At 41.6% G+C, this 14,392-nt stretch overlaps 1 protein-coding gene across 6 annotated transcripts in view; it reads right to left on the minus strand.

Moving 5' to 3' along the window:
• ANXA3 (annexin A3) overlaps positions 1 to 14,392 on the minus strand; it is a 46,724-nt gene that overhangs the window by 25,899 nt on the left and 6,433 nt on the right. For 5 of the 6 annotated variants that reach the window (XM_055313082.1, XM_055313083.1, XM_055313087.1 and 2 more), the window contains 3 exons: positions 5,804 to 5,891; positions 2,863 to 2,957; positions 12 to 125 (listed from right to left, as the gene is read on the minus strand). In XM_055313082.1, coding sequence (XP_055169057.1) covers positions 12 to 125; positions 2,863 to 2,957; positions 5,804 to 5,891 — 297 coding nt within the window. Of the gene's footprint in view, positions 1 to 11; positions 126 to 2,862; positions 2,958 to 5,803; positions 5,892 to 12,663; positions 12,744 to 14,392 lie in introns of all 6 variants that reach the window. The other variant, XM_055313081.1, reaches the window with a different exon arrangement.

Raw genomic sequence — 14,392 nt, forward strand, 5'->3', positions numbered from 1 at the left:
TGGGCTCATACCTTCATGGATTTCTTCAGCTGTTTTGCATCAAACACAGCTGGAGGAGTCACAAGGGCCACCATAAGTTGCTTAAAGTGGCCAGAGAGATCACCCTTCAAATCATCTTTCAGTTCCTAAAATAAAAAACCCCAAAGAGAAAAGCATGAAGTACTTTTCCTTTTTCTTTCTTTAAAGTCACATCATGAAAGATAAATGTATCAATTCAGACAAAAACATGCCAATTCACAGGGACTAGAGAAATGGTGAAATATTTCTAAGCATATCACTGCATTTTGTGATTGCTTCCAAAATGTTCTGTTTTATAGGTTTTTGGAAGGAAAGCCAGGGGAGGAGGTTACATAAGTGCCACAGATAGGAACTGTGTATCCAAATGCAATTCCCAGGCCCCAGATGCTCTCAATACTTGAGTTGGGGTGGAGGAAGAAGAGGAAGAGGAGCCCTATAAATCACACCCAGCTTCATGAGTAGATGCTTCTCAATGACTGCCAAAGAGCCCTGGAGAGAAAAGGGAAGGAAGTACAGTGCCTGGTCACCTGCCTCTGCTAAGCGTGTGGGACCAGGAGTCATCAAAGCAGTTTTCCGGCAACAACAGCAGGGAAAACCGTAAATATAATGGGGCTGGCATTGCTTCTTATTGTCCTTTGTCCCTGTTTCACACATTATATATGTACAGTCCGTTTCCTCTGCTTGAAGGCAGGCAACATGGTTATTTTCAATATTCAAAGGAGCATTATTGAATTATTTTTCTTGCTCTTGATTATTTTCAGCTCTGAGACAGAGACTGGCAGCCTCCCAGATTGCTATGACAATGTGCTACATCCCAACATCTACTAAGCCACTGGGGGGCTTGGCAGGGGGTGGCAGGCAAAACAAATGAGATAGAGCCAAGTGTCAATAGTTCTGCTTTCATTACCAGAGGGAGTTTCCTCTCTAAATGCTAAACTCTACTGCCATTTTCCTCAATTCAGGACTTTCCAGCTGAATCTGACTCCACACATTCTCGTTCCATCCCACTGTGAGAAATGGTGTCACCGTTCACCTCATTCTTCCTCCGTATTTGGAAATCCTGAAAGGCCAACGTATCATTCGTGTCTTCTAGACACGAGTGTTGTGTGTTGTCAGGAAGCTTGGCAATTAATTTAATTTGACAGATGTGTATTGGGCATCTGCTCTGAACTAAGCATTTAAAGGTGAGTGATGACGGGGGGACACAGGGCTAGCTGAGGACAAAGCACACTGACAAGTCCTTGAAACAAGGAGAGTGACATTCCTCTACAGACTCAACTGCCTCGATGTTCATACTTTGCTATGGGCAGAAGGCAATCTTAGCCAGACCCCCAGGACCTGTAAGTCTACTTTAACATACAAAAATTCCTTTAGAAATTTCCCCTTAACTCTAAATGCCCAAGACATGTGTTGACAATCATCCCCCAAGCACATGGCCCACCGGTACACATCTGAAGGGTCTCATGACTCAGGTTTTATTAGATGGTAATAAGTGACCTTTCCCCAACAATGCTGGCCCCCTCAAGGCCCTGGAAACCGTGCTTCCAGAATTCCTTAGAGAGTACGCTATCCTCAAACCCCTCCCACTCCCAGGTATATAATCAGCCACCCCTCACAGGCCCTGGGCAGCAGCTCTTCCTGCCCACGGGTCCAGTCCTTGGGCTTTAATAAAACCACCATTTTGCACCAAAGACATCTCAAGAATTCTTTTTTGGTCGTCGGCTCCAGATCTCACTCCACCAAACCTCACCTATATTCCAAAACTTTATCAAGTGAGACACAGTCTTTACTCCTAGGATATTATGCCCTAATAGGAAAACCAAAAACACTCTCTCGGTTCTCACCTGGTCTCAACAGCCTGACTGCTTTCTGTTACCACTCTTTCCCCTCCACAGTTTGTGAGCCACAGAAGTTAAAATAATCTTTCAAAAATGTAAATTAGTTTCTAGTACTCCCTTGCTTACAGACTTCCAATGATTCCGTATCATTCTTGGAATAAAACCTAAACTCTGTACGAAGACCCCATGGCCCAGCATATTCTAACCCTCTCCAACCCCATCTCTTCCATCTACTCCCCTTAGTCTCTGTACTCCTGCCATATTAGAAGTCTGTCTGGTTTTTACATATTCTCAGCTTGTTTTTGCCTCAGGGTTTTTGCATGTGCTGTGCCTTCTGTCTGAAATGCTCTTCCCCAGATCCAGAGTGATACTCGACTCCTGACACAGAGAGTTTATTGCTGAACAAATATACCATATGGAAAAACCACAAACGTCCTTGCACAGTTCTTGTATAGTTTCTGCTACTTAGTAAATTTTCATTTGCTGAATAAATTAAATATACAACTACAAAGGTATTTTAAAGTCAGAAGAGAAATCAAAGATGATCTAAGACAGGGTCTTTCAGATAATTGGCCAGATAATTCTTTTGCTGTGTGGTCCATCTTGTGCATCACAGGATCTTTAGCAGTATCCCTGACCTCCACCCACTGATTCCAAAAACATCCTCCCCTCTCACTCTCTAGCTCCAGGTGTGATAATCAAAGATATTGCCAAATATCCCTTGGGGAGCAGAATCATTCCAGTTTAAAGCCACTGGTCTAGGACAACCCTCCTTACTCAACAGGTGAAAAAATTAAGGCCTAGGCAGATCAAATAACATGAGCAAGCCCATTCAGCCTGTTAAGGGCCAAACCAGGACTCAAACTCCAGGCTACTGACTGGATACACAAGGTACTTTCTGTTATACTCAGCCTGAAACAAAAGATCCACGGGTGTAATCACGCAGGAGCATCCCTGATCCATAGTGATTAGCTCTTTACTGGCTGTTATGTTAATCAAATTGTACCTTCCCATATGCTGCTTGATATTCCCGAACAATCAGCTGGCGCTGTGCATTCGTCCTTTCAGTCAGAATGCTGATGAGCGTTTTCTCTTCGGTTCCTAAATGAAACGAAAGTAATTTTACTCACCATCAACCCAAAGATGCTTAATATCTGTTGTGAACAAAAAAAAACATGATGAATCGTTTGAAACCAATGCATAGAGGAAGGGAAGAATTCGGGTTGAATTCATTCTCATTCTCTTTCCTCTGTCACTCGTCTCTCATTCTATGTTCCCTTATCAATGACATCACTACAGATACAGTCACCTAACCAAAAATCCTGGCTGTCATCCTGTACTCCTTTCTTTTCTTCCCTCCCTACATCGTAGCAATCATCTGCATTTCTTGAATCTGTCCTCGTCTCTGCCCCTGTGTACACATTGTATTTCACCCAGAAACTTCAATAGCCTCCTGATTTGGCCACCTTACAATTCATATCATACATTACTGCCTCACTAAATTCTGTAAAATGTGCCTGATCATGTCAATCCCTTGGCTGAAATCCTAATGGCTCTCTATAACCTTCAGGATGAAGCTCAAGCCCCTTAGCTCATACACCTGCTCATCAGGGTCCAGCTCCTGCCTTAAGTCTCTGTTCTAATTTTCTACCCCTTCTCTGCATCTGTATGCCCTTTGCCCCTAGACTTCAAAAGTAACTACTACTACTGGCAGCTGCATGAAGTTTGCATGCTAGAAGGTTTTTCACCTCTTAGTTTTGTACATGCTCAAGACCAAAAATTAAAACAAGCTGCCTCATGGTTCAGAGACTGGATCTGACACATCCCTAATGCAAATACCATTATGACACCTGGCTCTGGACTGAGAACACATCAGTAATGGTCCTTGTAAGCATCTCAAATCAGGTCTGCAACCCAAAATGCAAAAGTTTGTGAAGAAACATAATATTGAGAAAAGAAATAGAATGTAAGACTATTATTTCATTCAATTTGACATTAGCCTCATGGAACAGTCTACTCAACATTGAGCATAAGTAGGGAAGGCATAGAGATAAATGAAGAAATAACTGCCATTTAATGACAGAAAAAATATAAACCCAAACAGACAGAAATAAGATAATATTACACTGATATAAAACCCCTAAGAGTATATTTCATGGAATTGACAAACTGACCCTAAAATTCAGAGTGGAGGGCAAAGGGCCAAGAAAAGCTTTCCTCGTGCTAGACACTAATTATAAAATTAGAATAGTAATCATGACAATGTGGTATGGAGACAGGATAGGCAAACAGACCAATGGAGCAAAACAGAGCAGAAACATAGAGAAACTTTCAAGATGAAAGCAGCATTACAAATCAGTGTGCAAAAGATGTGTTATTTGATAAATTGTGCTGGGACAATCAACTGGCCACATGAGATAAAATAAAATTAGATACCTTTAAATAACTTACACAAGCATTAATTCCAGGTAGACTGAAAATCTCAAAGTGAAAAATAAGATTGTAAAACTCTGGGGAGAAAATACAGAAGAATATCTTTATGAGCTCATTACAAAAAAAAAAATCCATAGGAAAAATACTGGCAAATCTGATTTCACTGAAATTTAAAATTTCTATGCAATGTAAGTCATATAACCAATGTTAAAAGAAAAACACAGACTGGGAGAAGATATTTTCATGGATTGTAATTTTTTTTTAAGTTTGTACCCAGAATTTGCAAAAAACAATCTTGCCAATCATGAAGAAGACAATCCAAGATATGAAGATATAATTCATTGAAGGAGCAAATGAACAAGAAAGGAGGAGACTGCCGTATCAGTCATGGTGGATAGGGAGGAGAGAGGAAGCAAACACACATACAGGATGAGATACAACTGCAGACCTACTCAATTGGGAATCAGAATAGTGTGACCTTAGCAAGTACTGGTGAGAATAGGGAGCAAGGGTAAATCTCATGTACTGTTGGGAGGAATGCTCACTTGCATATTCATTTCAGACAGCAGTTTGGCAAAATTTCTAGTTAATTTGAAGGTGAACACCTTCAACCTAGAAATTCCATTTGTTATATTCTAAAGAAATGCTAGCAAACAACAAGACATAAACAGAAATGTTCAATGCAGCATTTTTATATTATAATAGAAAAAAATTGTAGACAATTTACATGTTCCATCAATATCCCATCTTATAATAATTCAATAGACTACTATGAAAGTAAAGTTAATGAAATATAGCTAAACAGAGAGCAACATGGATAAATTTCAAAAACAAAATGTTAAGGGATAAAAAGAAGTTGCAGAAGAACGTACTCACAACACACAGTATCATTCCAGTTTATACTGTTAGAGACCGTGCAAAACAATATGTACCTACACATGTAGTTAAGGAACTAAAAGTTTCATGGGAATAAACTCTACTTTAGGATGGTGTTTTATCCCTAGGAAATGGGGTGGGAAAGAGGTCCAGGAAGAATCAGCAGGAATGTTATCTATAATAATTTATTATGATGATCACTCCTGTTGGTACCAGTGATGGTAATATACCATTTCATAGGAAGTAAACGTGGCAAATATTAAGATTTAATAAGACTTGGTGCCTTATGCATTTTTCCTCCTTAGTTCACAATTTTTATTTATTTATTTTTTAGAGGTGGTCAAGGAGGGGCAGAGGGTGAGGAAGAGAGAATCTTAAGCAGGTTCCACATCCAGTGTGGAGCCTGACACAGGGCTTGATCTCAAGACCCCAAGCTCATGACCTGAGCTGAAATCAAGACTCAGATGCTTAATCCAATGAGCCACCCAGGCACCCCACTACTTCACAGTTTTTAAAAGTCCCTTATAATTTCTCTAGTCAAGTAAGCCAACTTGGGCAAACTGAACCAATGCGCTTTTAAATTCTAACTTTCCTGATTTGCTTCAACATGAAGAGAGGAATTGCGAAGCAGTACTCACCAATTCCTCTGATTGCTTTGCGAATGGCTTCAGCATCCACTGATGGGCTGAAGCCCGGGTAATCGTGTATTGTCCCTCGGTGTCCACCCTGGAAGGAAATATTTGAAAGTGCCACTAGTTCGAAATGACCTCTTTGTTGGCAGTTGCACATGCATGCTAGAAGCATAACCCATAATTTGCGACATTTTCTTTCCCTTAAGGAGTCAAGGTTCAAGAGACTCTCCTGTTCCCAGACATGCAGGCAATATGACATTTGCCACATATACAAAGAGTCCTCTCCTTCCCCCCTCTTGTGTAACAAATTAGAAATAGAAAACATTTATTCTCTAAAACAATAAATTGTGTTAATCCCAGTGACTCTGAAGAATATTTACTTTAAAGCGGCATCTGCATGAAAGCAATTAGAAAGTGAGAATTTCCTGTATCATTGTTTTCAAGTGATAACTCAAAGCTCTTCACTGCACCTCACACAGAAGCAACTGCGGTTTACAGACTTCAGGATGGGTTGTTTTTTTTTTTTTTTTTTTTTTTTTTTTTAGGATGTTTTAATTAATGCTGACCATTGTCCTTTGGGAACCCTACACCAAAGGATCCACAATGAAAACCCCATTAGGACTGCCTGTTCTTGAGCTTTGTTTAACAGGTGTGCAGTTGCAGCTGATAAATTCCCTTTTGAAAGCTCCATTGACATAGATCTTCAGGAACAGTATGGAAATGAAAAGTGCCATGATACTAATTTTAAACACAGAAATTAGAAACATGTCAGTAAGCTGGGAAAGACCATCTTATGAAGAATAAAATATCTTAAACTGGTTAGGAAACTATAGAACAACCACAAAGGTGCTGAGATAAATACAAGTGAACATGAATTTATATGGCATTTCCTACTCTTGGAATAAGAACACGTTTCTACAGTAATATTGTTTTCTTTCTAAACTGATTTTCCTACCCTGCTACTGAACAATATTGGCTCTGCTGTCTTGTGCTTATATGGCTTCATTTAGGCTCTCTTGAAGTGTTTAATATTTTCATGACAGGACATTATCTTGTCACATTAAAGTGAATGCAAAACAAATGTTCTGGCACAGTAAAAAATGATAATCTGCTGATTCAATAGATTAAGTTGAACAATTTGCTCCAATACAACCAAAATAGAGAGCTTGAATTCTATAAGAATGATTATAACAGTTCAGAAACTAGTTGTAAATGTGTCTGATCTAAAGGCACCTGTAAGAAATCAGTCACTTCCACATAATCTTCAGAGAATCCTCTTTCTCTGAGGCTTAATAAATATTTTACGGATTCACAGAGTCAATTGGCTTCATTTCAGTTCCATCCATCTCGGAACTTTTGTGTTGATTTATTTGTCCACCTTATGTGTCTGGCGTTTTAAAAGAACCACCACAATATTAGAGCATTTAAGTGCTTCATGCCTAGAACCACGCAAGACACTTCATATGGGTTAGTGTAATCTGCACAACAGCCCCGATGAGTAAGAGCAACCCATTTCACATGTAAAACACCAAGGTTCAGGAAGATTGGAGAATTTGCTCAAGCCCACATAAGCTAGGTAGGCAGTAAAATCTGTATTTGAATGCAATCATGACCATTCCAGCCCACTCCTAGTCTTCCTTGAATTGTAGTGTCTGTACCCAGGGGAATTCTTTAAAATGCATATGAATCAAATCCTGCATTAGACATATGAACACGTTATTCAGAAATAAGGTGTTGGGATCCCTGGGTGGCGCAGCGGTTTAGCGCCTGCCTTTGGCCCAGGGTGTGATCCTGGAGACCCGGGATCAAATCCCACGTCAGGCTCCCGGTGCATGGAGCCTGCTTCTCCCTCTGCCTCTCTCTCTCTCTCTCTGTGACTATCATAAATAAATAAAAATTTTAAAAAAAAAAAGAAATAAGGTGTTAAGGTGGGCTCTATCTGTTTAAGAAGTTCCCTGGTGATTTTGTGCTACCCAGGTATTTACATGGTTGCTGCTAAATCCAAGAAGACAAAATTGCAGTCAGATTCCAACTGCTCATGAAAAGGATTTCCATTCTAGCCATGACCTTCACTGCCCTCTACTACCTACACATAAAAATATGCTAAATTCCAATGTGCAAAATTAGAGAAGGTTGAAATTCCCAGTGTGTTATGTAATTTGCCACCTAGTAAGAATTAAATAGGCAGGAACTGTTTAATTAAAAGAAAAAAGCCACACATACACACACGTACACACACCCCAGTTTGAAAAATGGCTTGGAAATTCTGAAGCAGAATCTTGATGAAAATTTTAAGACTGTTTCAGTCATTTAAATAAACAGTATTATTCATTTGATAGACTTGGTTACCCAGAATATTCAAAAATATTTACATGAACTATGAAAAAAATCTTACAGTAAAGAAAAGAATAGAATCTTTAATTTATTTATTTTTAAAGATTTTATTTATTTATTCATGAGAGACACACAGAGAAAGAGAGAGGCAGAGACACAGGCAAAGGGAGAAGCAGGCTCCATGCAGGGAGCCCGACGTGGGACTCAATCCCGGGTCTCCAGGATCACACCTCGGGCCAAAGGCAGGCGCTAAACTGCACCTATTCATGGGCACCCAGGGCTGCCCATGAATAGAATCTATTAAACTAGCACATGCCAGGCTCTGAACAAAGGGCTTTATAGAAAACCTATTTCAGTCTTAAAATGACCTTAACAAAGTAGATTTTATTATTCTCATTTAAAATGGAAAAAACTCGATTTCAGAGAAATTATTTACTTAATATGGCTCTGCTACTAAGGATGGCCTGAGAATGCGAACCCACCTGCTTGTGTCTAAAATGCCCTGTGCTCTCTATCATATCACAATGCTTCACAGGATTCCACACTAGTGGTTCTTGAAGTATAGATACTGGGTCAGCCATGTCAGCATTACCTGGGAACTTGTCAGACATGCAAATTCTCAGGTCCCATCCAAGTCTTAATGAAACGACAGCTCTGGGGCCAAGACTCAGGATCTGTGTTTTAACAAGCCCTCCAGAGGATTCTAATGCATGCTCAAGTTTGAGAACTGCTGCTCTATTCCATTCTCAGCTGCCCAGAAAACCAAAGCAAAACGAGTAAATAAGTCATAGATTCTTTTATGGGAGGTGGAAGAAGAATTTGATGATGAGCTCATTGTTTCAGGAATGCTGGCATCTTTACAGACAAAACTATTTGCGTGGCCTGCTTCATTGCAGGCTTCCTTCTTTAACACTTAAATTACTAATCAATGCTTGACCTCCTCTTTTTGCACTAACCCTAACACCCTAACAAAGTGTCATGCTACTGTAGGACACAAATACTTAGCAAAGTTTTATTTTTCCAAAAAAAAATTACGTTTGATCAGATGTCCATCTGCATCCCTTAAACACTTGGTTGCTTTCCTTTTCTCAAACGTGACCTTCAGATGCCCCCAAAGGGACAATAATCCTGAAACCAGTTGGAAAATAAATTAAAGCAAGGAATGTCTAAATTAAAGGGGGAGGGGACTAACAGGAGCTCTTGACATTATAATTGCTGTTATTTGCAGTGCCTGGGCGCTTCAGTCAGTTGAGTGTCTGACTATTGGTTTTAGCTCAGGGTCCCAAGATGAGCCCTGCATCAGGCTTCCTTCTCAGCGAGAAGTCTGCTTGGGATTCCTTCCCTCTTCCTTTCCCTCCCCCTCTGCTCCTCCCTCTACCCTCTCTCTGAATAAATAAGTAAAATCTTTAAAAAAAAATTGTTGCTTCTTACTGTATGCCAAGTCCTGTGCTAAGCACATTTCTTGCATTGAGCTTATTCAATCCTCACAGTACACTTGTAAGGCAGATGTAATACACTCTATTTACAGACCATGATGCAACTGATGCTTAAGTAATTTGCCCAAGTTCACACAGCCAGCAAGTGGTCATTCTCCTCAGCCTCTGCTCCTGATTACTAAGCTGGGCTGCATCTCATTTGAACCACCTTCATGTCAATAGAGTTCTGTCTGACCTTCTAAAACTATCCTTTGGAGATCACTCAGAGCACCTGATGTCTTGAAGCCATTGGTGTGACCCAGTGGGGGCCTGCTGAGCTGTCTGCTGCCACCCCCTGAAGAGAGATCTGTCTGTCCTTGGCCATATGAAGGCTGGTTGCACTCATTTTTTCATGCAAAGTATATGGGGCTTGCAAGAAGTTAAAACACTTATATTCAGAAGAATGAATGAAAGAGAAAAACACAAGGTGCCAACCCTGTTGAAAAGAAATGTATTTAAAGCCAAATGCTTTACAGCAAGAACATCTGCTGCTGTAGCTACATCTTGAGGGTGAGGTAAAGCTAAATCAGTCATCACTTCATAAAGTCCTGTAAAGGCCCTATCCAAAAATTAAGCTTTCAAATCAATGCTTCATATAAAGCTCCAGGACTTAGGAACTCTTAAAGAGCTGGGGGAAAATGATCACTCTCTGCTCAATGTCTAAATAGTCTGTTGGGTCGTGAAGGTTTATGATAGAAGGAAAAATAGAGTAGACTACAAAAAAAAAAAAGAGTATATATATATATATATATATCATAACTTGGAAGATGTGAGACTTCTCACTCAATTTTTCAGGTAAGAGGTGGTTTTCCAAACCAAAGAAAGCATTTTTTAAAAAAAGGCCCTGCTACAGAATATGGCCAAGGGAGGCAAGTGTTAGGGGCTGAATTGTGCCCCTCCAAAAAGATATATGGTAGGCATAGCCCACAATACTGTACAATGTGACCTTATTTGTATATAAGTTTATTGAAATGTAATTAGTTAGGCTGAGGAGTGACATAGGCCCCTACTCCAACACGACTGGTATCCTTAGAAGGCAACCATGTGAAGACAGAGACACCCAGGAGAGGATGTGACCATAAAGGCAGAGATCAGAGCTGTGTAGCTGCAAGCCAAGGAACTCTGAAGATTGCCAGCAAACCACCAGAAGCTGGAGGAGGCGAGGAAGGACTTCCTCACAGGTTTCAGAGGAAGCATGGCCCTCCCAACACCTCGCTTTCAGACTGCCAGCCTCCAAGTGTGAGAGAATACATTTCTCTCGTTTGAAAACACTGTTTGTGAAACACTGTTATGGCAGCCCCAGGAAACAACAGGTAAGATGCCAGAGGCAAGGACTGCTAACCACTCTGGTCCTCCAGGGCGAACACGAGGGACCTCAGCTTCTCCCACAGGCTGGTGTGAATAGCTCACCGCAAACAGAAGGCTCCCCATCACCACTGCAGGCATGCTTTCCACCCAGGGGCAGCGAAGAGAAGCAGGGGGTGAGAAAAGCAGGGATTGGCAGCCTCAGGTGCCTGATGGAAGCGAGAGAAGCTAGTGACATCATGGCCTCATGTGAAGCACTTCCAAGGGTCCAGAGGAAATGTGTGTATTTCCTCTTGTTTCACTCAAATGAGGAAAGATCCATGCTCCCCTTCTGTTCTTTTTTAAACACAATTATTTCATCAGGGGAGCCTCAGAGCAAGAGCACTGGAATATGGTATCAGAAGAGGGTATTGGGCTGGACTAAGAGACCACTGTGATACAGAAATTTGGGAAGATAGGGACACACAAGCTATTTGGGTTGTGTTTTCCATTAAAGAGATTATAATCAGAAGAAACCCTGACCTCTTAGAAGCATGTGTCACTCACGGTCAACCCAGCCAGACTTGTGCCTTCTCAGTTTGGCTCCTGGGCCCCTACCTGGGGTTTCTTCTTGCCACCCCAGCTTGAATTTATTCTTTGTCAGCCCATCCCCTTTGCCTGACCTCTGTAGAATAGATACTTCTAAAATGGAAAATCTCCTTGCTTTCCCTCTAATCCTGCTGGGGGTTATTTCTGCCTTCCCTTGGGCTATATGCAAACAACTCTCACATTTGTAAATCCAGCCCAGACTTCTATTTTGACTGCTGGTCTTATGTAGCAAACATCTACTTGATGCATCTGCTTTTATGCCTCACATATCCATTATTTCCTTCCAAGCTGACTTCCTCCCCCATGTAACAATTACATGGTATTTACCTATGTTTTACCCATATCCGCTTATTTAATCCTCAAAGACCACCCTACGAGGTCGGTACTATCAGGACCCCCCTTGGAAGGGGGAGAAGACACAGAAAGGTCAGAGGCTTGTCCAAGGTCACCTGGGCTTGTGACCTTGAAGATTTGAACCTGGGCAGTCCCTTCAAACAACTGGGGATAAGTCTCTGAGCTTATCCCCAATTTGCCCTTCTGCCTCTAAAGGGCACCACCAACCTCCACAAACTGGGCGTCTCCTCGGATGCATCTCTCTTTCCCTGCACATTCAATCCATCAGCAATCTCAGAAAGATCTTCCATGAACTTGTCCCCATCTTCTTTTCCCTACTGCCACCCAAGTCATCATCACCATTCCCCTGGACATGACATCTTCAGTAGTCTCCCTACTTCCTTACCCACCCCACCACCTCTCACACCATAGCCAAGGGGTCTGTGGCATTGGTCCCCACGGTGCTGGCCCTGCGTGGCTGGGCCCAGGCTCCCTCTTTGCCCTAACCCAGAGCTACTCTTCCCTTTGGCACACTTCAGTTTTCTGAGAGCCCAGCTGAGGCATATTGCATTCTTCCTCATCTTAATGGCTTTGTTCATGCTGTTCTCTCTATCTGGAATGTTCTTGCACCTTCACTCCACTGCTTAAGATAGAAGGCTATCTTCTCTGACAAGCCAGCCCTGGCCCCTGGACCCAAATGGGTCCTCTCCTCTTGGTCTCCATCCCAGCAACCCTTCCCCCTTAGGGCACTCAGCACTCTCTGTTTCTATCTCTATCTCCACTTCCTCTAATATTAAATTCCAGGGGGCAGAGACCTTTTATTTTACTCACTATGATATATCCAGGTCCAGGCCAGTACTTAGTCTTCAGATAGTGGCTTAATAAATAACTGCAGAATGTGAATGAGTTTGCTGGAAGAAAATGGAAGGAAAACGATGACGTCCCAAGGTGTGGGATTTCTCCAAGGCCTACAGAAGACAATTGGCTGTTTGATGAAATCGCTCCCTTCAAACATCAGTAGTCCAGAAAACAAAGTGACCATTGAATTCTGGAAGATGTGAAAGATGCTAGAAATATTTTGGTGGCCACTTTCAGCACCACAGGCTACCCCAGTCTTTCAAAGTTGGTTCCAGAAGCCCAGATGAACGACTGGTAAACCAGAGATATTTCCAGTGATTTTGTTAGGTCTTTCTTCCTGTCTCTCCAAGTGTTCAGGGGTTCTCTGGCAAAGGCAGCAAACCTAACTATCTGGGTTGAGTCTGAAACACTGGGCCCCCAGAAAGTCTTTATCAATACAAACTTCTTTCTCAGAATAATTTTCATTATTTGTTTGAAGCAGATTATAAACAATTTATATTCATCTTGTTTTGAGTTATTTAGCACCAGTATCTGAGGATTACATATTCCCTCAATAATCCAAGTCAGGTTTAACTTAGCTAAGAGTTCTTGACCAAACTCTCTTCTTGGCCAAGAGCCACGAAGAGTTGAAGACTAGGGCAGCTATAGCGGCCACATCCTTAGTTAGATGAAGTACATATCTAACTTCATCTTCTAGAAGAGATACCTCTGTAGAAGGGATCTGCTCTCTAACTATGGAAGATATAGGGAACCTGGCTCACTGAACTGGGGAGTCTGGCATCATCCATATCTTCTGAAATGGGTACCTGGCTAGAAAATGGTGCTGGTTTGGCAGGATGTTGGGATTACCATGGTGACACCCACTCTCCTCCCACATCACTTCTATGGAAATGGAAATCCACCCACGAGGGATCAAGAAGAGGGACATTTACTGTTTGTAATATTACAGAAAGAACATTTTTTGCATCTTTGGCCAAAGCCATTAATGCCCACATAACATGATGGCAATAGGCCTTATTTTATGAGTTTCGTGTAAGTGTGTGTTAGGGAAGTGACAATCCTAACAGTAAGTTGCTACAAATCTAAGAATTCTTCCTAATGTAAAGTAAACCTACATAATGGAAACTCCTTGAAGAGTTTATACAAAGGCTATTGGAACTATTAAGATTCTTTGTGGCCCTAGAGGATTCCCCCCAAAATGTAATACCTATCTGAATCTCCTTGTCCCCCCCCATCACCCTTTGGGAGTTTTCTTACTGCTCTTCAAATATACCTTGCCTCAGGCTACACCTGCTGTTCCCTCCACCTGTATGCTCTTCCCCAAGATACTCTCCCAGCTCACTCCCTCACTCCATGTTGACCTCTGCTCACATATCTCAGCAGAAAATCATATTCCCTGTCACTGTCATTATCTACCTTTGCTTTTCTCCAGAGTACTTAAAACTGACTTTATATCTTATATGTTTATTTCTTTATTAGCCATCTTCCCTAACAAAATCAGAGGCACATAAGCTCCATGTTTTTAAAATTTCTCTTTCTTGGGAAGCCTGGCTGGTTCAACAATTGAGCACCTGCCTTCAGCCCAGGGCGTGATCCCAGAGTCCCAGGATAGAGTCCCGCATCAGGCTTCCTACGGAGAGCCTGCTTCTCCCTCTGCCTGTGTCTCTGCCTCTCTCTCTCTCTCTTTCTCTCTCTCTGTATC

The sequence above is a fragment of the Nyctereutes procyonoides genome, unplaced genomic scaffold (genome assembly GCF_905146905.1).
Source record: "Nyctereutes procyonoides isolate TBG_1078 unplaced genomic scaffold, NYPRO_anot_genome, whole genome shotgun sequence".
NCBI classification, from domain to species: Eukaryota; Metazoa; Chordata; class Mammalia; order Carnivora; family Canidae; genus Nyctereutes; species Nyctereutes procyonoides.